Source organism: Bufo bufo, chromosome 4 (genome assembly GCF_905171765.1).
Source record: "Bufo bufo chromosome 4, aBufBuf1.1, whole genome shotgun sequence".
Lineage (NCBI taxonomy): Eukaryota > Metazoa > Chordata > Amphibia > Anura > Bufonidae > Bufo > Bufo bufo.
The window spans coordinates 39558617-39582927 of record NC_053392.1 but is presented as its reverse complement, the minus strand read 5'-3'; the positions used below and the strand labels follow the sequence as shown (position 1 = coordinate 39582927).

Here is a 24311-nt window from a genome sequence, read left to right as displayed (position 1 = left end):
ACATCAAAATGAGTCCAGACCCTCAGATTAGACCCTACAATTAAAGACCCCAGATTAGACCCTTAAATAAATTAAGCCCCCAGACCAGAACCCAAAATAAATCCTGACCCCCATACCAGATCCCTAAATTAAGATCCTCTCACTCTTAAATTAACTTAGATCCCTCAGACCAGACCCCTTAATTAATTTAGACCCCAGAGCAGACCACCAAATGAATTTATACCCAATCAGATCCCTACATGAATTAAGGCCCCCCCAGACCAAACCCTTAAATTTTGTCACATCAATCAATCTAGACCAGGGATAGCCAATCTGCAGCTCTCCATCTGTTGTAAAACTACAACTCCCACCATGCCCTGCTGTACTCTGATAGCTGTAGGCAGTCAGGGCATGCTGGGAGTTGTAGTTTTGGCCATCCCTGATCTAGATCCTTAAATTTATTAAATGTCCAGTAACTTTTCACACAGCAGTAGTACAAGTGAAGGTAAGAAATGTTTAAATATATCTTATCAAAGAAAAAATGTTTCTTTTTCCACTTATCAGCTCTTTTACTCCCCTAAACTAACACTTTACATCTTGAGACAGACTGCCATCTCACCCCCCCCATCTCCATAGAGATGTAATCTGATAATTTAGTGAGCTGACAGTCCATCTCTCCTAATAGGAGATGGTTGGGTGTAAAGTAGCAGATAAGTGGAAAAAGAGGCTTTTTCTCTGATATAATATATTACAAAGATTCTTGTACTATTATTGATTTATGCAAAGTAATGTGAAATGTTAGTGATCATTTAAGACCCCCAGACCTCTACACCTGGCCCTTATATTAATTTAGATCCCAGATCAGAACCTCCCTAGACCAGACCTTAACATTTGCTGACCACTTCACATCCCCTGGGTCAGATCCTCTTCAGCTCTGGTCACTACAATGTCAGGCGGCAGTGACAAAGCTGAAGACGATGGAACCAGGTAGTGAGGAGGTAAGTGTATGGAGCGGGTACTGTAGGACAAAGATCAGCATCCTCTGGCACTTCAGCTGTTGCAAACTACAACTCCCAGCATGCACACTTGCTTGGCTGTTCTTGAAACTCCCATAGAAGTGAAATGAGCATGCTGGGGATTTAGCTGCAGTACTTTGGCTCGTTTGGCTTCTCCTCATGGAAAGCACACGTGTCCTTCTGATTGCAGCTACCGTGATCCTGTACATTGCAACCACCTCCAGTTTTATCAGAGAGCTTGTCGCTCCCCCATGCTTTACACTGCAGCTCTGCTTGTTCAGATTTTCTGCTGATAGCTGTATCAGCACCTAAGTTTGAAGTCAGTGTAGGGAGAGATGATCACACTACAGGAATAAAATATTCTAAACTGCAAGTAACTAAACCATTAATGAGGAGGGGTCCTGATGAGGGGCGCTGGGGAGCAGATTCAAATATTGGGGTACAGTGATCATGCTTTTACCTTACCGCATATGACCCCCCATCTGTCAGCAGACATCAGATGTGCCGATAAATACCTGCAGGCATTGACTGACTTTTGATCATGGACCATGTGCCCCTCCCCCCCCCATGTGAGCCCAATGTCAGGATGCCGGGAACAAGCCAAAGAATAGGCAAAGGGAAATAGTAGGGGAAAATGTAGAATTCAGCAGATATAGGATCGTTTGGGGAATGGGAGCCCCCGAAGATCACTGTAGGGATGAGGGAGGGGGATGACTGCACAATATAAAAGAGGAAGAGGGGCACACTGCAAGAAATATGTAATTATCAGTCTATGCAGGAGACCATGGTTATACAGTCAGGTCCATAAATATTGGGACATCGACACAATTCTAACATTTTTGGCTCTATACACCACCACAATGGATATAAAATGAAATGAACAAGATGTGCTTTAACTGCAGACTGTCGGCTTTAATTTGAGGGCATTTACATCCAAATCAGGTGAACGGTGCAGGAATTACAACAGTTTCCATATGTGCCTCCCACTTGTTAAGGAACCAAAAGTAATGGGACAGAATAATAATCATAAATCAAACTTTCACTTTTTAATACTTGGTTGCAAATCCTTTGCAGTCAATTACAGCCTGAAGTCTGGAACGCATAGACATCACCAGACGCTGGTTTCATCCCTGGTGATGCTCTTCCAGGCCTCTACTGCAACTGTCTTCAGTTCCTGCTTGTTCTTGGGGCATTTTCCCTTCAGTTTTGTCTTCAGCAAGTGAAATGCATGCTCAATCGGATTCAGGTCAGGTGATTGACTTGGCCATTGCATACCATTCCACTTATTTCCCTTAAAAATCTCTTTGGTTGCTTTTGCAGTATGCTTTGGGTCATTGTCCATCTGCACTGTGAAGCGCCGTCCAATGAGTTCTGAAGCATTTGGCTGAATATGAGCAGATAATATTGCCCGAAACACTTCAGAATTCATCCTGCTGCTTTTGTCAGGAGTCACATCATCAATAAATACAAGAGAACCAGTTCCATTGGCAGCCATACATGCCCACGCCATGACACTACCACCACCATGCTTCACTGATGAGGTGGTATGCTTAGGATCATGAGCAGTTCCTTTCCTCCTCCATACTCTTCTCTTCCCATCACTCTGGTACAAGTTGATCTTGGTCTAATCTGTCCATATGATGTTGTTCCAGAACTGTGAAGGCTTTTTTAGATGTCGTTTGGCAAACTCTAATCTGGCCTTCCTGTTTTTGAGGCTCACCAATGGTTTACATCTTGTGGTGAACCCTCTGTATTCACTCTGGTGAAGTCTTCTCTTGATTGTTGACTATGACACACATACACCTACCTCCTGGAGAGTGTTCTTGATCTGGCCAACTGTTGTGAAGGGTGTTTTCTTCACCAGGGAAAGAATTCTTGGGTCATCCACCACAGTTATTTTCCATGGTCTTCTGGGTCTTTTGGTGTTGCTGAGCTCACCGGTGCGTTCCTTCTTTTAAGAATGTTCCAAACAGTTGTTTTGGCCGCACCTAATATTTTTGCTATCTCTCTGATGGGTTTGTTGTGTTTTTTCAGCCTAATGATGGCTTGCTTCACTGATAGTGACAGCTCTTTGGATCTCATCTTGAGAGTTGACAGCAACAGATTCCAAATGCAAATAGCAGACTGGAAATGACCTCTGGACCTTTTATCTGCTCATTGTAATTGGGATAATGAGGGAATAACACACACCTGGCCATGGAACAGCTGAGAAGCCAATTGTCCCATTACTTTTGGTCCCTTAACAAGTGGGAGGCACATATGCAAACTGTTGTAATTCCTACACCGTTCACTTGATTTGGATGTAAATACCCTCACATTAAAGCTGACAGTCTGCAGGTAAAGCACATCCTGTTCGTTTCCTTTCAAATCCATTGTGGTGGTGTATAGAGCCAAAAATGTTAGAATTGTGTTGATGTCCCAATATTTATGGACCTGACTGTACAGCTCAGCCAGACACATTACAGGCGCAGTATTGCTGAGTTTGTCATGTGGCAGCAGTCATGGTACAGTAGGATAACAATGTGTTATCTGTGGTGTTATATAAGGCAATAATTGTACTGTATTAGGGAAAAAATCAAGGGTCTCTGCCGGTCAGAGGTGCCGGACAACTGGGGGGGCCCATTAAAAAATTTGCTGTGGGGCCTGTTCAAAAATTTCGTGTGGGGCCCAGTCATTTCTAATTACGCCAGTGTCACTAACGTTTTCGGTAGGTCATGTATACATTTTTTTAGTGGCAAATGGGGGTGTGGCAGGGGAGGAGCCAGGGAAGGATGTGGGATGGGCCAGGGTAGTGGGCGGGGTTAGGGGGGCCTAATTCAGATTCTTGCTATGGGGCCCAATGATTTCTATGTACGCCCCTGCTGGTGACTCTCAGGGACGTCTGTAGAACATCATCGTGTCTCGTCTTGTCGGCAGCTGTCGGCGCTCGCTGTCAATTTCCATCTCGGTTTCTGCTTGGCGGGGACTGTGTTGTCCGGTCTCCAGCTTCTTCCCATTGATCGGCTTTCATTTTTCTATAGCAGTTACAGTGAGAGGTGAGCTGCGGCACTCACCTTCCCTGGAAAACCATATACCTCTGTAACACCACATGGCGACATTATAGGGAAAAAAAAAATCTAAGTAAATGATTAACACGACAAGTGGCCAGTAACATCATACCGCTGAACCTAGAAATGTCGGCACAGCAGAGCGCCGGATCCTCTGTCTTTGCAGCTATGGCCGTATTTTGGCTGATGTTACGACATGGTCAGGACGGCCTGTATGTGAAATGTTCACATGGAGCGGTATTCGCTAAAATTGCACAGAATGCATAATTTTTTGCAGATCTGTGTTGCATCCTGACAACAGGGGAATTGGGCGAACTCGACGCAGCAGACCGGTATAGCTTCCATACTGCACATGTGAACAGAACCTTAGAGTTAGTCTTATGGTAGATGCTAACCCCTGATCTACTGTGAACCACCAGGGATATTAGAAGTCAATTCTTCAACCACCCTGGACCATCAGAATTAGTAGATGTTAGCATCTGAACCACTCTAGACCACCAGGGATAGTAGATATTAATTCTTCAACCACTCTGGACCGCTAGGGATAGTAGATCCTAGCTACTAAACTACTCTGGACCACTAGGGATTGTAGAGGTTAAACCCTTAACCACCCTGGACCACCAGGGATAGTAGATGTTAATTCTTCAAACACTATAGACCACCAGGAATAGTAGATGTTAATTCTTCAACCACTGTAGACCACCAGGAATAGTAGATGATAACACGTTGTAGGAGAGTACCTGGGGTGGTGGTAAACGGGAGGTACGTGCCACCGGGGGTCCTGGCCCCGGTGGAGTAAGAGCCGGAAAAGTGCATTTTGCAGCGGTTACGCTGTTAACAGCGGATCCGGGCCGGCTCTTATTGGGAGCAGGCAGATATGCGGGCGGGTGCCTGTCTCCCCACGGTCCAGGCCAGGTTTTGCAGGGAAGGGTTAAAACCCGACCAGCACAAGGGTGTGGTGCACAGTGTGGAGCTTCTGGGTTCTCTGTCTCTGAGAGTAAGGAGTGGAGGTGAGCTGGGCTGCGTGCTGAGGCCTGTAAAGGAGTGTGCAGGGACCCGCAGCTGAATCCAGGAGGGATCCATGTCCTGTGGCTAGAAGCAGGACCCATGGACTTACTTCACCAAGGAGAAAAGGTGACATTACTCCTGGCTTTAAATAGACTTTGCTTTATGGGACTGAAACAGGCCTCAAGTAGCCTGCAGCAGGGACTTGCTGTGTTTGAACTATTATTTTTGCTGTGTGTGACCACCCTCCCTATGAACTGCACCGTCTTTCACAAATATGCACCGTGTGAATAAACAAAGCATCGTGTTTTACACCAAGACCGGTCTGTGTTGCCTCTATACTGCACTCGCTACCACTGCCTACCAGAGCGGATCCCCACAATTGGTGGCTTCAGCGGGCAAACAGCAGTGAGGCCGAAAAATTGTGTTGTTTGGACTGTATGTCATATGTTAAGCCGGCAAGTTTTTGTGGCTCCAGATAAGATGGAGGAGGCCATTAGACACTTGGTGCAAAGTAATGAGGAGGCTACTCGGAGACCTGATGAAGCCCTGAGAGACCAGCGGCAGTTGAATAGTCTACTGGCCCAGTAACTGGCGACTATGCAGGAATCCATGCGTGTGTTACAACAACAAGCCGTCCCAGGGGGAACCGCAGTCCTACCTGCTGCCCGGGATAAGGTGCGCTCAGCGTTAAGAAAGATGGGCCCCGAGGATGATATCGAGGCGTTCCTGATGGTCTTCGAACGCACTGCGGAACAGGAAAGGTTACCTGCAGAACAGTGGGCCGAAGTAATAGAGCCATTTTTAGTGGGAGACGCACAAAAGGCCTACTTCGACCTCAGTCAGGAGGAAGCCAAGAGCTATAAGAGGCTGAAGGGGGAGGTGTTGGCTCGTCTTGGGGTTAATACCTATGTGCGTGCACATCGAGTCTACCAGTGGGCCTTCTCTGAGTCCCGGCCTGCTCGGTCCCAGGCCTATGACCTGTTACACCTAGTAAAAAAATGGCTGCAGCCTGAGACATTGAGCCCCTCGCAGATGGTGGAACGGGTGGTGGTCGATCGTTTGGTGCGGACACTGCCAAAGGGCCATACAGCGCTGGGTTGGTCAGGGAGACCCTTGCAACCTGGATCAGTTAGTAAGCCTAGTCGAGAGGTATGTGGCGACCCAGGACTTGGTGCGGGACTCAACGCAGGCACGGGAATCCCGTTAGGCTCCCTCTCAGGCTAGGGATCCGGAAAAAGGGACCCAACCACAAAGGGGGGGGGGGAAGGTTAGTCCTACTCCAGGGAAGAGAGACTGGGGAGGGACCACTGGGATTCAATGTTGGCACTGCCACGGCCTGGGACATAGGGCAGCGAACTGTCCTCAAACACCTGAACCCATGGACTGCGGGTTCGCTCGCCGGTCCTCTTTCTTTGCCCGGCCTGTATGTACCGCAGATGCCTGGCCGGACGCCGATATGCCACCTCTGTGCCAAGTCTTGGTCGATGGGCATCCGATTAATGCTTTGCTGGACTCTGGGAGCCTGGTAACCATGGTGCATGAGTCCTTAGTGTCTGAGACACTCCCAGAGAAGCAAACCCTGTCCATTGTCTGTATCCATGGGGATTGCCGGGAGTACCCCACTGCCAGGGTTACCATGTCCGTGTTGGGCAAAGAGGTGCAGCATGTCGTCGGAGTGGGACGCCAAATCCCTTATGCCGCCATACTGGGAAGGAATTTTCCTTTGTTCTGGACTCTATGGAAGAGCGATATGCCTTCCCTTAGGGACAGACAACAATCTGGCCCAGTGCCCGAGGATCCCGATGCGGGGATACCAGCCGTAGGGGTCACCACATCACCTGTAGAGTGTCATCCCGATAGGTTTCCCCTAGAGGTGTTGGCAGGCGAATCCGTGGAAACCCCGTGCATCCCGGACCTGGAGGTATCCCGTGACACGTTCGGGACCGCCCAGCTCCAGGATCCGACATTATTGCGGTCGAGGGAAGGGGTGACAGTGGTAAATGGGGTGGCTCAGCACCCAGGGGCCGACTCGGTGTTTCCCCATTTGGCTTTTAACCAGGACCTGCTGTATAGGGTGGACAAAGTGCAGCACGAGGTAGTGGAGCAGCTGGTGGTACCCCAGCCATACCGCCGTGTGGTACTGGACTTGGCCCACTCCCACGTGCTGGGAGGACATTTGGGCGTAAAAAAAAACCAAGAGCGGATTCTGCAAAGGTTTTATTGGCCCGGGGTCTATGAGGAGGTCAAAAGGTTTTGCCAATCCTGTCCAGTGTGTCAGATGACGAGCCCCCAGCCCCACTATCGCAGTCCCCTAGTACCCATGCCCATCATTGAGGTCCCCTTTGAAAGAATAGGGATGGATCTGGTAGGCCCCATAAACAAGTCGGCCAGAGGGCACCAGCATATCTTGGTGATCTTAGACTATGCCACCAGATATCCTGAAGCGATCCCACTACGTCATACTTCAGCTAAGCTCATAGCTAAAGAACTCATGGGTATGTTCGCAAGAGTGGGGATTTCAAAAGAGATCCTGACCGACCAGGGGACACCCTTCATGTCTAAGGTGACGAGGGAGCTCTGCAAGCTTTTAGGGATTAAACGGTTACACACGTCCGTATACCATCCTCAAACCGACGGACTAGTGGAGCGCTTTAACAAAACCCTAAAAACTATGCTTAAAAGAACCATAGCAAAGACGGAAAGGATTAGGACTTGTTGCTGCCGTACGTATTGTTCGCAGTGCGAGAAGTGCCCCAGGCCTCTACGGGATTCTCGCCCTTCGAGCTATTGTACGGTCGACGGCCAAGAGGGTTGCTGGACATCGCTAAAGAGGCGTGGGAGCAACAACCCACCCCACACAAGAGTATTATAGAGCATATAGAAAAGATGCAGGACCGTATCGAGACAGTCCTACCAATTGTCCGGGAACACATGGAGGCCGCCCAACTGGCACAGAGCCGGGTATACAACCGGAGTGCCCAGGTCCGGACATTTAACCCAGGTGACCGGGTACTGGTGCTAGTCCCCACCATTGACAGTAAGTTTTTGGCACGGTGGCAAGGTCCCTACGAGGTGAAAGAGAAGGTAGGGCCAGTGAATTACAAGATATCCCAGCCAGGCCGGCGGAAGCCAGAACAGGTATATCATGTAAATTTACTGAAATCGTGGAGAGATAGGGAGTGTCTCATTGGGGACGGCCCAAGCACTGTGTTGTCTGCGGGGAAGATCCCAGCTCCACACGAGGTCCCGGAGGGCACCTCCGCGGTAAAGATAGCGGGTGGTCTGTCGACCAAACAAGCTCAGGAAGCCAAAGAGTTGGTGAGTCGAAATAGGGACGTGTTCTCTGAGCTTCCTGGACGAACTTCGGTAGTCCGACATGACATTGTCACCGAGCCCCACGTCAGGGTACGGTTAAAGCCATATCGTGTACCGGAGGCCCGGCGACAGGCCATTTCAGAAGAAGTAAGGTCGATGTTGAGGTTAGGGGTGATTGAGGAGTCGAGGAGCGAGTGGGCCAGCCCCATAGTCCTCATCCCAAAACCTGACGGTACTCTGCGCTTCTGCAATGACTTTAGAAAGCTCAACGAAGTGTCGAAATTCGATGCCTACCCCATGCCCCGGGTAGACGAGCTCATAGAACGGCTAGGGAAAGCTCGCTATTTCTCGGTCCTCGACCTCACAAAAGGATATTGGCAGGTGCCTCTCACGGAGGCGGCAAAGGAGAAGACTGCCTTTGTCACCCCCGAGGGGTTATTTCAGTACCAAGTTTTGCCCTTTGGCCTACATGGCGCTCCAGCCACCTTCCAGCGATTGATGGACGTCATCCTACGGCCCCATCGTCCATATGCGTCGGCATATCTGGACGACATCATCGTGTTTAGCCAGGACTGGGAGAGTCCCCTGCCCAAGGTACAGGCCATAGTCGATTCACTTAGAAAAGCCGGACTGACGGCCAACCCAAAAAAGTGTTCGATCGGGTTCGAGGAGGTCCGGTACCTGGGATACGTGATTGGGCGGGGAGTTGTCAAACTCCAGGTAGACAAGGTTGAGGCGATCAAGAGCTGGCCCAGACCTCTTACCACCAAGCAAGTACGTTCGTTCCTAGGGATGATCGGATATTACAGGCGCTTTATCCCCAACTTTGCCACAGTGGCGGCCCCATTGACAAGACTTTTAAAGGGGAGGAAGACGGTGATGGTCCGCTGGGATGAGCAGGCGGAAGAGGCGTTCTCCCGTTTGAAGTCGGCTCTGTGTGGGTCCCCGGTTTTGGTGACACCAGACTTCACACGGGAATTTGTCGTTCAGACGGACGCCTCTGGAGTGGGCCTAGGGGCAGTACTCTCTCAGGAAATCAGTGGGGAGGAACACCCTATTGTATTCCTGAGTCGCAAACTCACCCCAGCGGAAACCAGGTACAGCGTGGTAGAGAGAGAATGCCTGGCCATAAAGTGGGCCCTCGAGTCCCTTAGGTACTATCTGTTAGGGAGACGGTTCCGTCTGGTGACCGACCATTCCCCTCTTCAGTGGATGAGCCGGGCCAAGGAGGGGAGTGCCCGGGTCACCAGATGGTTCTTATCCCTCCAGAATTTTAAGTTCAGTGTCAAACACAGGGCAGGCCGCTTACAGGGGAATGCCGATGCCCTGTCCCGGGTACACTGTTGTACGTGTGTCCAACCTCTCAGGATTGAACAGGGTGTGCAACCCTTCAGGGTTGAACAAAGGGGGGGGGATATGTAGGAGAGTACCTGGGGTGGTGGTAAACGGGAGGTACGTGCCACCGGGGGTCCTGGCCCCGGTGGAGTAAGAGCCGGAAAAGTGCATTTTGCAGCGGTTACGCTGCTGACAGCGGATCCGGGCCCGGCTCTTATTGGGAGCAGGCAGATATGCGGGCGGGTGCCTGTCTCCCCACGGTCCAGGCCAGGTTTTGCAGGGAAGGGTTAAAACCCGACCAGCACAAGGGTGTGGTGCACAGTGTGGAGCTTCTGGGTTCTCTGTCTCTGAGAGTAAGGAGTGGAGGTGAGCTGGGCTGTGTGCTGAGGCCTGTAAAGGAGTGGGCAGGGACCTGCAGCTGAATCCAGGAGGAATCCGTGTCCTGTGGCTAGAAGCAGGACCCATGGACTTACTTCACCAAGGAGAAAAGGTGACATTACTCCTGGCTTTAAATAGACTTTGCTTTATGGGACTGAAACAGGCCTCAAGTAGCCTGCAGCAGGGACTTGCTGTGTTTGAACTATTATTTTTGCTGTGTGTGACCACCCTCCCTATGAACTGCACCGTCTTTCACAAATATGCACCGTGTGAATAAACAAAGCATCGTGTTTTACACCAAGACCGGTCTGTGTTGCCTCTATACTGCACTCGCTACCACTGCCTACCAGAGCGGATCCCCACAATGTTTATCAGCGGCGTAACTATAAGGGGTTTAGAGGTAGCAATCGCTACCGGATCCAGGAGCTCAGAAGGTGTATGCTGGTCAAGTTACACCTCTGGCTGGAGGGAAGGTGGCCTTTTCAATTTTTGCCTAATTTAGTACAAAGGCTATGTCCATGGCCACAAAGCACTGAGGGAAGGGGGGCCCTAGCTGAACTCTTGCACCAGGGCCCATGAGCCCTTAGATACCCCCCTGACTTTTACCATTATGGACCATAGGGATAGTAGATATTAACTCCTTGTCCACACTCTGGGCCATCAAGGATACTAGATACGCCACCTGCCTGGGATGGGGATGTTATTAGCATGCTCCCGACCTCCTGTAGGCCAGTTTGAACCCGGGGCTCCCTTCTAGGCTCGATCTCCCCAATTGTAACCACCATTGTTATGCCTCAATTAATCTGTGAATTTTGCACAGATTTTTTTATTTTACATTGCAGTTTTAAACTGACAGGAATCAACTTGTTGAAAGGTAATTTTTTTAGATGCTTTTCCAGCTTTGACTTGTCATGTTCTTGTTTTGTGGAGCAGAAGATGCTCGCTCTGAGCTCTTCTTTTTGTTGTGACCCCATCATGTTCTTGTCTTGTGGAGTGGCCAATGTTTGCTTTGCTCTCTTCTTTTTGTTGTGATCCTGTTTTGTATAGGGGTTGGCCCATGCTCTGCGCTCGTCTCTTTATTGTGATTTCATTGCGTTCTAGTTTTGTGGAGCAGCCGACTTTTACTTTGTGCTCTTCTTTTTGTTATGATCCCGTCATGTTATTGCTATGTGGAGATGCTGATGCTTTCTTTGCGCTCTTCTCTTTATTGTGATCCCATCGTGTTCTTGTTTTGTGGAGCAGCCAACACTCGCTCTGTGCTCTTCCTTTTGTTGTGATTTCATTGCATTCTAGTTTTGTGGATCGGCCGACACTCGCTTTCTGCTCTTCTTTTTGTTATGATCCTGTCATGTTCTTGTTTTGTGGAGTGGCCGACTGTCACTACCAGAGCTTTGAGACGTTCTCACAGCTCTGTTTCTCCACCCCTGTGATGATGTCACTACTAGAGCTTGGAGGAGTTCTCTCTGCTCTGTTTCTCCGCCCCTGTGATGAGGTCTTTACTTTCTGTTTCCTTCCTCCCAGCTGTCCCTCCTGTGTTTGATTTCTCTGCCTTTAAATCACCCCTCCTCCTTTGTAGGGTGCGGATTATATTCTTCATTTGAGTTGTATCTCTCGCTTGAGTATCTTCACTTGTGTGATATCTTTTCACTGGACCTGTGTTCTGCTGAAGCAAGTACTCCGGATATTGCCAGCTGTCTTTGGATCTGTTTTCACTGCTGCTGCAGCTCCTTCAGTTAAGTGTGCAGACATTGTGTGTTTCTGTTTGTTTGCTGACTGGATCCGAGGCGACCCCGGTTCCGTCCATATACTGAGCAGGGCACCGGTGGCCGTGCCCCTTCCACTATTGTAGGGGTTACAGTGGTCATCAGCCTTAGGTACGCGGGCATGTCTCGATCCACCATTTGGATCCGGACATGTGCTTAGCAGCATAGGGAGAGCTTTTAGGGTCTGACAGGGGTCACCCTTTATCCTCCCCTAGTTTGGGTCCGGTCAGTAGCTAAATTCACTGTGTATGCTCTTGTTGCTCACATACAGCCGTGACACCGACGCTCTCTCGGCACTCATCTTTTTGTTGTAATCTCTTTCTTGTGAAGCAGTCATGTTCTTGTTTTGTGGAGCGGCCGACGCTCACTCTGTGCTCTTCTCTTTCTTCTGATCATGTCTTGCTCTTGTTTTTGTGGAGCGGCCGACGCTCACTCTGCGCTCTTCTCTTTCTTCTGATCATGTCTTGCTCTTGTTTTGTGGAGCGGCCGACGCTCGCTCTGCGCTCTTCTTTTTGTTGTAATTCCGTCTTGCTCTTATTTTTTGGAGCGGCCGACACTCGCTCTGTGCTCTTCTCTTTGTTATGATCCCGTCTTGCTCTTGTTTTGTGGAGCAGCTGACGCTTTCTCTGCGCTCTTCTCTTTGTTATGATCCCGTCTTGCTCTTGTTTTTTGGAGAGGCCGAGGCTCGTTCTGCGCTCTTCTCTTTCTTCTGATCACGTCTTGCTCTTGTTTTGTGGAGCAGCTGACGCTCGCTCTGCGCTCTTCTCTTTGTTATGATCCCGTCTTGCTCTTGTTTGGTGGAGCGGTCGACGCTCACTTTGCGCTCTTCTCTTTATTCTGATCACATCTTGCTCTTGTTTTATGGAGCGGCCCATGCTCACTCTGCGCTCTTCTCTTTGTTATGATCCTGTCTTGCTCTTGTTTCTTGGAGCGGCCGGCGCTCGCTCTGCTCTCTTCTCTCTCTTCTGATCACATCTTGCTCTTGTTTTGTGGAGAGTCCAACGCTCGCTCTGCGCTCTTCTCTTTGTTATGATCCTGTCTTGCTCTTGTTTTGTGGAGAGTCCAACGCTCACTCTGCGCTCTTCTCTCTGTTCTGATCACGTCATGTTCTTGTTCTGTGGAGCAGCTGACGCTCGCTCTGCGCTCTTCTCTTTCTTCTGATCACGTCTTGATCTTGTTTTGTGGAGTGGCCGACGCTCGCTCTGCGCTCTTCCCTTTCTTCTGATCACGTCATGTTCTTGTTTTTTTGGAGCGGCCGACGCTCGCTCTGTGATCTTCTCTTTGTTATGATCCCGTCTTGCTCTTGTTTTGTGGAGCGGCTGACGCTCGCTCTGCGCTCTTCTCTTTGTTATGATCCCGTCTTGCTCTTGTTTTGTGGAGTGGCCGACGCTCGCTCTGCTCTCTTCTCTTTCTTCTGATCACGTCATGTTCTTGTTTTATTGGAGCGGCCGACGCTCGCTCTGTGCTCTTCTCTTTGTGATGATCCCGTCTTGCTCTTGTTTTGTGGAGCGGCCGGCGCTCGCTCTGCACTCTTCTTCTTGTTTTTCATGATAACATTTTATGTTCTTGCTCATTAATTTCCGTTTCTGAAACATGAAAAGTTTTGGAGAGCTGCAGAGAGGAGCGCGGCAGTGATTACAGCGCATTCGTGTTTTACGGTGGAACAGAACTTATTTCTCTTGTAACTGAAGATGAAACACTGATAGTCGCTGCCAAAAAATAGTGCCCTGGGGCTGTGAGGATCTAAAACGCGTCAGAAACTATTTTATTTTTTTCCCCTGTTACACTTGTATTTCAAACTGATTTTACAGATGAAAATATTGGACACCGGGATTCAATGTGTCCAAAAGTAGAAAAACAGCACCACACCTGTCCACAGGCTGTATATGGTACTGCACCATTGATACGTTTAATTCAATGATGCTGAGCTGCAGTATAACCTGTGGACAGGTGTGGAGCTGTGTTTTTTTTTTTTTTTTTAGAATTTCTGTACAGCTGGCAAAGACAGAAGATTTTGGAGCAAATCAGATCAGTAAAGTAATCATTGCAGCATGAGAGCAGTGGGTAGAGTCCCCAGTGGAAGGAGAAGGGTCTCAACCAGCAGCACAGAGGATTTCAGAAAAAGAGCTTGCTGATCTTGTGGAGGTCACAGACTGAAGATTACATAGTAGAAGGGCTAGGGTCCTGAGCAGCACAGATGATTTCAGGGGAGTGGTGTACTGCTCCTGTGGAGTTGAGAGACTGAGAATTACATAGTAGAAGAGGTAGGGTTCTAAGCAGCACAGAGGATTTCAGGAGAGGAGTGTGCTGATCTTGTGGAGGTCACATACTGAATATTATGTAGTGGAAGGAGCAGGCTTCGCCAGCAGCACAGAGGATTTCAGGAGAAGAGCGTGCTGATCTTGTGGCGGTCACAGACCGAGGATTACAATAGAAGGGGTAGGATCCTAAGCAGCACAGAGGATTTCAGGAGCAGGCTTTTCCCGCAGTACAGAGTATTTCAGGAGAAGGGTAGGCTGATCTTTCAATAGCCTCTTCTAAACGTTTAGTAAGGACTTCTCAGAACTTGTCTGGTCCTATAGGGACACGGTTGTATCTATAGATGGTGCGCTAATGAGCGTCCGGTCCGGGGGGACTCGGGTGCAGCTGGCTGACACTCACCAGACATTAATTGCAGCTGACATTTGATGAATCGCTTGGCGCCATAAAAGTCACCTCCAGCACCTGAGGACGGTATTTTACCTCTCGTGGGAATGGCGGTGACACAGTGTGGCAGGATGCAGATGAATGAATATTGATGGCGTCGTGTGATCCTCGGTCTTCTTCATATGTCACTATTTGCATATCAAATTGACGACAACATTTTAGGAGCAACGGAAATGAATGAAATCACTTTGTAGAGTCTGGATTTCTTACTAAGTTCACCTCTGAACACCATTCGTGGCTCTGAATTCTTCCTGTGGCCCTCTAGCTGTTGGAAGACTACAAGTCCCAGCATGCCCTGACCTGTAGTCACCCAAAAACTGGAGGCCACAGCTGACAGACCACTTACGGTATGTGCTGATCGATATGTCTTTTCCTCCAATCACATCCAAAGCTGAATTTAAAATGTAGCTGGTGGCCCCTTGGAAGGTATCAGAGCACCATGCAGGAGGCGCACACTGCTATCCACTGTCCCTCCCAGAATGCATCAGCTCAATATGCTCTATAGAGACCCTGAACCAGCAGGGACTGTGGGGAGATATAGCTTGTCAGGGCATGCTGGGAGCTGTAGTATTCTAAAGTGAAAAGGCTAAAATATCTCAGTCAGTACTGAATTAGAATTTCCTTCATTGTTTATTATAGTTTATCTTATGCCAAAAAAGGCGCATGCGCACACTAATATTTCAATGCCGATTTTTCGCAATAGAATAGCATTGTACGAATATAACGAAGTCTTGAATTAGCGAATATATCACGAATATTTAGCGAAATATTTGTGAAATATCGCAAATTTGAATATGGCAGCTGCCGCTCATCACTAGTAATCTATAAAGACACTGAACCAGCAGAGGTTCTTAGTACACTGAGGGGGTCACACAGACTCAGTTCCATCCTTCGACTGCCACCAGCCATATCTACTGTTAGAATCTGTGACAGTTACAGGAAGAGAGCTGCAGCAGAAAGGACACGCCCCCCCAACTTTTACAGGGAGAGAGCTGCAGCAGAAAGGACACGCCCCCCCAAACCTTTTACAGAGAGAGAGCTGCAGCAGAAAGGACCCCCCCCAATCTTTGATAGGGAGAGAGCTGCAGCAGAAAGGACACTTCCTCTAAGCTGTGATAGGGAGCGAGCTGCAACATTAAGGAATCATCCCCTGAGCTGTGATAACGAGGAATCTGCAGCATAAGGCCTCATGCACACGAGCGTTGTTTTGGTCCGCATCCGAGCCGCAGTTTTGGCGGCTCGGATGCGGACCCATTCACTTCAATAGGGCCGCAAAAGATGCGGACAGCGCTCCGTGTGCTGTCCGCATCCGTTGCTTCGTTCTGTGGTCCGCAAAAAAAATATATAACCTGTCCTATTCTTGTCCGAGTTTTGCGGACAAGAATAGGCAGTTATATTAATGGCTGTCCGTGCCGATCCGCAAATTGCGGAACGCACACTGACGCCATCCGCGATTTGCGGACCGCAAAACACACAACAGTCGTGTTCATGAGGCCTAAAGGATATGCCCCCTGAACTGCAATAGGAAAAGAGTTGCAGGGAAAAGAACACACTGCCTCAGCTGTGATAGGGAGAGAACTGCAGCAGAAAGGACATGTCCCATGAGCTGTGATAGGGAGAGAACTGCAGCAGAAAGGACACCCTCCTGAGATGTGATAGGAAGAGAACTGCAGCAAAAAGGACATGTCCCATGAGCTGTGATAGGGAGAGAACTGCAGCAGAAAGGACACCTCCTGAGATGTGATAGGGAGAGAACTGCAGCAGAAAGGACACCTCCTGAGCTGTGATAGGGAGAGAACTGCAGCAGAAAAGACACCCCCCTGAGATGTGATAGGGAGAGAACTGCAGCAGAAAGGACATGTCCCATGAGCTGTGATAGGGAGAGAACTGCAGCAGAAAGGACACCTCTTGAGATGTGATAGGGAGAGAACTGCAGCAGAAAGGACACCCCCTGAGATGTGATAGGGAGAGAACTGCAGCAGAAAGGACACCCCCTGAGATGTGATAGGGAGAGAACTGCAGCAGAAAGGACACCTCCTGAGATGTGATAGGGAGAGAACTGCAGCAGAAAGGACACGCCTCTTATAAATCTAGCAACAATTGGAGAAATGAACAGGAACATCTCTGGATCCATGTGAGGTGCAGGGCTGGTTCTAGCTTTCTTAGAGAGGGATTGTCATGGACTATATGATGTCTGGTTTTCATCTTGTACATTAATCATAGAATAACCTCTTTAAAGGGGAACTCTAGTGAAAATTATCATCTTACCATAGAATCTTGGGATGATGAGTCTATAATTTTGTGGCATCACTGATTCCAGGATGAAAGGCTCTATGGAGGAATCAAACCCCTTTGGCACTGCCCTGAGATTTCTGCTTTTTTCTTCCTCTCTGCGTAGTACCAAAGGGGTTTGATCTCTCTGTAGGGTCTTTCCTGCTGGAAATCAGTAATGTCATCATGGTTTCCTTCCGCATCCTCATTCTTCTGCATTTTATTCTACAGCATTGGCGCTGTGTCTGAAGTCGCAGCGGCCGGAGTTATCGGAACGGGAACCCACAATACCGGGATTACCCATGGCATACTGTCTACACAGGTACGATATGTACAACGGAGGAGGAGACACCAAACTACCAAAGTGTGGAGCAAATCCTTGGTGTGACCGGGAGATTTTACAGCAAATTGTGGTGTGGTGCATTGCAAAAAGCGAAACTCGCAATCAATATCCGCAGCATGCTCAATTTTCTCCTGCAATTTGGATCCACCAAAAATAAGCTGATCACAAAGTCTCCCCCTGGTGTGATCTCCTGTGATCGGCCGTGCAGTGGATCTCAGGAAGTGTTCCATTTCTCTGCAGTGCCACCAGTGGAGACATGAAGTATTACACAGATCCCATTGAAGTCAATAGACTGTCTTTGTATTGCATGGACGTGTCAGGTCCACCAGATGGAGAGCTGCACATTGCAGATGATTATCACTCCATCAAAATTAGTTGTTTTCACACCATTTTTACTATTTCTGCTTGCTGGATGTAGAAATGATGAATTATCAGAAGTGTCCTCCTGATACCAGTTACAGTCTGTGGTTTAATCTGATAGCAAATATCCAATTTTTTCCACAGCGCCCCCGAAGGGAAAAGGATATATTACACAGTTCTATTTGAAATGTATGGTCTCTCTGTGTATTGTATGGAGTTCATTCTTTTTTTTATTTGTGTAATGTGTTGGGGCAGTAATACCAACCATTTTTGTAATATACTTTAATTACTAAAATTGTACATTTCTATTAGAAAAATGGCTCTAAAGTGGCCCATTTTGAGCCTTAGCAACGCTCCTCTGTCTACTGTGGAGACTTGCTAACAATGACTGTGCTATGTAAACAGAAGACAGAGGAGCGTTGCTAAGGCTCAAAATGGGCCACTTTAGATCCATTTTTCTAATAGAAATGTACAATTTCAGTAATGAAAGTATATTCCAAAAATGATCGGTATCACTGCCCCTACACATTACAAAAATAAAAAAAAGAATGACAGTTACACTTTAAGGGTCCTCCAGTATCCTGCATGCTCAGTGGCTCTTCAGATAAGAACTGCTGGGTACAGTAGCATTACAATCTGAGTGCAGCATTGATGGCTAGGCATTCCATAATGTTCTACCGGTCATTATTCGCAGGTTGTGGCGCTGACCATGATGACGGCATCTGGCGAGATCTTGGAATGCTCAGAGTCTGTAAATCCTGATATTTTTCAAGCAGCCAGGCTTCACCTGGGGTCCCTGGGGGTCATTCTCACTGTCACTCTGCAATGCAAGGCTGCCTTCCACCTGCAAGAGATACAGCAATCCACCACCCTGCAAGAGGTAATTTATATTCTTATCCATCATGCCTTAAGATATGGCAGCTCTGATCTAGGATGTCAGTGCACAGATTTCACAGCCAGAGACATAGGGATGTCAACAGAAACAATTACTGGTAGCTTGTTGCATTGTAAACAGGAGCTGTATAAATCCTTATGTAGTGAGCTCCCCCTAGTGGTGGTTGCGGGCAGACAGAAATTATGTAGTAGTAAGAAAAAGTAAGGGATTTGGAACAGCATCAGTAAATGAGAGCTATTTCCTCACTGGACCCCTGTGCTGCAGTGTATATGATAAGTACACCACTGCTGGAAAGGGTGGATATATACTCATACACTGAGCCGCTGTATCTAACCCTATTATGAATGATCCAGCATCTGAGTTGCTGAATCCAGGTTCAGACCTCATTTTATCTATTGTATAGATTTGCATTTAGATTTCCCATTAACCTGCAGGCTCAGTCAGTCTCTAAGTCATCTCAATGGTTGCTCTGTAACCGGTCACCTCCTCGTTGATAGAGGATTACATCCCTTGAGAATTAATCACATCACATTTTCTTTGCTTCAAAATAATTCTTGTGGCTTCATCATCAACAACATTCTGATCAGTAGAAACTTCTAAAATGTGGATAACAGACAACTTGTCTGTCTACAAGAATATGACTACTATAATACTGCTCCTATGTACAAGAATATACCTACTATAATACTGCTCCTATGTACAAGAATATAACTACTATAATACTGCTCCTATGTACAAGAATATAACTACTATAATACTGCCTCCTATGTACAAGAATATAACTACTATAATACTGCTCCTATGTGCAAGAATATAACTACTATAATACTGCTCCTATGTACAAGAATATAACTACTATAATACTGCTCTTATGTACAAGAATATAACTACTATAATACTGCTCCTATGTACAAGAATATAACTTCTATAATACTGCTCCTATGTACAAGAATATAACTACTATAATACTGCCTCCTATGTACAAGACTATAACTACTATAATACTGCCTCCTATGTACAAGAATATAACTACTATAATACTGCTCCTATGTACAAGAATATAACTACTATAATACTGCTCCTATGTACAAGAATATAACTACTATAATACTGCTCTTATGTACAAGAATATAACTACTATAATACTGCTCCTATGTACAAGAATATAACTTCTATAATACTGCTCCTATGTACAAGAATATAACTACTATAATACTGCCTCCTATGTACAAGAATATAACTAATATAATACTGCTCCTATGTACAAGAATATAACTACTATAATACTGCTCCTATGTTCAAGAATATAACTACTATAATACTGCTCCTATGTACAAGAATATAACTACTATAATACTGCTCCTATGTACAAGAATATAACTACTATAATACTGCCTCCTATGTACAAGAATATAACTACTATAATACTGCTCCTATGTACAAGAATATGAATACTATAATACTGCCTCCTATGTACAAGAATATAACTCCTATAATAATGCTCCTATGTACAAGAATATAACTACTATAATTCTGCTCCTATGTACAACAATATAACTACTATAATACTGCTCCTATGTACAACAATATAACTACTATAATGCAGCCTCTGTAAAATAATATAACTACTATAATACTGCCTCCTATGTACAAGAATACAACTACTATAATACTGCTCCTATGTACAAGAATATAACTACTATAATATTGCCTCCTATGTACAAGAATATAACTACTATAATGCTTCCTACTATGTACAAAAATATGACTACTATAATACTGCTCCAATGTACAAAAATATAACTACTATAATACTGCCTCTTATGTACAAGAATATAACTACTATAATACTGCTCCTATGTACAAGAATATAACTACTATAATACTGCCTCTGTACAATAATATAACTACTATAATACTGCCTCTGTACAATAATATAACTACTATAATACTGCCTCCTATGTATAAGAATATAACTACTATAATACTGCTCCTATGTATAAGAATATAGCTACTATAATACTGCTCCTATGTACAAGAATATAACTACTATAATTCTGCTCCTATGTACAAGAATATAACTACTATAATACTGCTCCTATGTACAAGAATATAACTACTATAATACTGCTCCTATGTACAAGAATATAACTACTATAATACTGCTCCTATGTACAAGAATATAACTACTATAATACTGCTCCTATGTACAAGAATATGAATACTATAATACTGCCTCCTATGTACAAGAATATAACTACTATAATACTGCCTCTGTACAATAATATAACTACTATAATACTGCTCCTATGTACAAGAATATAACTACTATAATACTGCTCCAATGTACAAGAATATAACTACTATAATACTGCTCCTATGTACAAGAATATAACTACTATAATACTGCTCCAATGTACAAGAATATAACTACTATAATGCTTCCTACTATGTACAAAAATATGACTACTATAATACTGCTCCTATGTACAAGAATATAACTACTATAATACTGCTCCTATGTAAAAGAATATAGCTACTATAATACTGCTCCAATGTACAAGAATATAACTACTATAATACTACTCCTATGTACAAGAATATAACTACTATAATACTGCTCCTATGTACAAGAATATGACTACTATAATACTACCTCCTATGTACAAGAATATAACTACTATAATTCTGCTCCTATGCACAAGAATATAACTACTATAATACTACTCCTATGTACAAGAATATAACTACTATAATACTGCACCTATGTACAAGAATATAACTACTATAATACTGCTCTTATGTACAAGAATATAACTACTATAATACTGCTCCTATGTACAAGAATATAACTAATATAATACTGCTCCTATGTACAAGAATATAACTACTATAATACCGCTCCTATGTACAAGAATATAACTACTATAATACTGCTCCTATGTACAAGAATATAACTGCTATAATACTGCCTCCCATGTACAAGAATATTACAACTATAATGCTTCCTACTATGTACAAGAGTATAACTACTATAATACTGCTCCTATGTACAAGAATATAACTACTATAATACTGCTCCTATGTACAAGAATATAACTACTATAATACTGCCTCCTATGTACAAGAATATAACTACTATAATACTGCCTCCTATGTATAAGAATATAACTACTATAATACTGCTTCTATGTACAAGAATATAACTACTATAATACTGCTCCTATGTACAAGAATATAACTACTATAATACTGCTCCTATTTACAAGCAAATACCTACTATAATACTGCCTCTTAAGTATAGGTATATAACTGATATAATATAGATATCACTACAGTTAAAATGTGATGGTTTTAATGAAGGTATGCCTTATTGGTTTAATTCCTCATCTTTTCCATTTGTTATTTTTTCCTGTGATTTATATTCTTTTCGATCCAATTGATATCTATGATTACTGTCATTCTGCTCAGTGTGTACAGGCGCTTTTGTTTTACCAGAACACTGATGGCTCTTTCTCGGCCGTTGAGCATCCAGGCCAGTATTGGAGTCTGCACTGATAGGATGATCATGTAGTCATAATCCTCCAGCACAGCCATTAGAACTGAAAATGTGAAATCAGAAAGCGTCTCATAAAGCATGAAATCAAAATCTTCAATTAATGGGAACTGAGGTCACAACCCACTAACGAGGTAAACGTGGGACAGCGCCTCCCGTCCTGCGACCTCACAAGACGAGGAAATATTTATAAATCTCCTGTATATAATTATATATGTACAGCTGGTATAAGTTATACATCTTCTTGTATATAGTGATATGGACCATGCTGGTATAACCTGGGCGTCTCCTGTATATAATTATATATGTACAGCTGGTATAAGTTATACATCTTCTTGTATACAGTGATATGGACCATGCTGGTATAACCTGGGCGTCTGCTGTATATAATTATATATGTACAGCTGGTATAAGTTATACATCTTCTTGTATATAGTGATATGGACCATGCTGGTATAACCTGGGCGTCTGCTGTATATAATTATATATGTACAGCTGGTATAAGTTATACATCTTTGTGTATATAGTGATATGGAGCATGCTGATATAACCTGGGTATCTCCTCTATATAATTATATTTGTGGTTATGGCTACGGCCAAGAGATGTCCAAAGAACCCTGGGGAGAGAAACAACGGGAAAAACCTAACCCAGCTAGGCGTGTCTAAACTAACCTGACTAAATGGCTGTTGTGTGCCCTAAGCCATGATCGAGGGTAGGCCTATAAGTGGGCAAAAACCAAGCCAAGTAGGGTAGAAAAAGAACTCGAATGGCATGTGCAAACTGATCCACAAGCCAACTGCAAGGCGTCAGGGATCTAGAGCGAAAAATTCGGGGTGTGTGAGGCAAGGCCAGAAGGAGACCTACAACCCGTCTTGTGGATGACAAGGCCAGAGACATGATGCTCAATATTGCGGATACTGCCCCCGAAGCGGAATGGAGTACCGGGAATACGTTAAGAAATGGATCATGAAAACCAACTGAACCTGTAAAGTTTTGGCTCTGGTGCGAGTACTGGCAATGCCCTAGCCTCAGGAGAACGTGAGACCGAAACCTAACTGCCTAGACTATGCAGGAATGAGGGCCAAAGAACCATGTAGATAGGAAGAGAATCCTTGAATAGTTCCCCAGACAACAGCTATCCGCTAGCCGTGGTCCGCGCGTTGTTCTACTGTGTGCCCCTGAGATTGTTTTAACGCTTGACACGTTAGACCGACCTACTATCTGAATCTTCTACCGTGAGGAAATGCTGGACCTTGCCCAAAACCCGATTCAACGTGGTTGTAGGGAGTCTGAGGTTAGGCCAAATACAATTTAACTGTGTTGTGAGAGAGTCTAAGGCCAATATGGCAATAAGCTAAGAAGGTCATAATGTACGAGGTCCTGTCGATGTCCTCCCGTGGGTGAAGGAGTGCAAATTTGCTATTAATGCTCCAGGCGGTTTTGTAACTTGTAACCGTATTAACAGACCACGACTTTTGCACTAGAGACTTGGCTGAAGAGATGTATGCCTTTTGACCGTGATCTGAGACTGAAATGCTGGAGAAGATAGCCCTACTTGTTCCTCCCCCCCGCATGACCTGAAAGAAAGCATGGAGAATTAAAACAAGACAAAGCAGCTGCGACAAAAAAATTTATTTTATTTTTTACTGCTTGGACCCTGGATGGTGAAATTGATGGTGAAATTGAGTTCTGAAACACTTGTAGCAGGGGAGCGACAGACATTAGCGATAAAAAGTAAACCTAAAGAAGGTGACAGGCAACAGACATTTGATAAACGAAAGCTTGGATAAACGTAACAGTCAATGGACATTCGGGATTAATAAAAGTAAGCTTGAATAATGTAAACAGGCCACAGACATTAGAAATTTAAAAAACTCAAGCCTAAGTAACGTAAACAGGCAACAGACCTTAGTAGTTTGTAAACGTAAACCTGAATAACGTAAACAGGCAACAGACATTAGTGGTTAGTAAACATAAGCCTGAATAACGTAAACAGGCAACAGTAACCAATTAACGTAAGCCTGAATAACGTGAACAGGTAGCAGACATGAGAAGTTAGTAAATGTGAGCCTGAATAGCGTAAACAGGCAACAGACATTAGAAGTTAGTAACGTAAGCCTGAATAACGCAAACAAGCAACAGACATTAGTAATTAATGAACGTGAGCCTGAATAACGTAAACAGGCAACAGACCTTGGTTGATAACAAACGTAAGCCTGAATAACGTAAACAGGCAACAGACATTAGAAGTTAGTGAACGTAAGCCTGAATAACGTAAACAGGCAACAGACATTAGAAGTTAGTGAAGGGGGGGGCGTGGCCTGACCGAGCTAGATGG

The 24311-nt window shown here is 45.4% G+C and overlaps 1 protein-coding gene across 1 annotated transcript in view; it reads left to right on the top strand.

The window, feature by feature from the left end:
- Positions 1–24311, top strand: part of LOC120997150 (L-gulonolactone oxidase-like) — a 137759-nt gene that overhangs the window by 12743 nt on the left and 100705 nt on the right. The window contains exons 5-6 of the mRNA XM_040427110.1: positions 17050–17140; positions 18216–18401. Of these exons, the coding sequence (XP_040283044.1) occupies positions 17050–17140; positions 18216–18401 (277 nt within the window). The remainder of the gene's footprint in view (positions 1–17049; positions 17141–18215; positions 18402–24311) is intronic.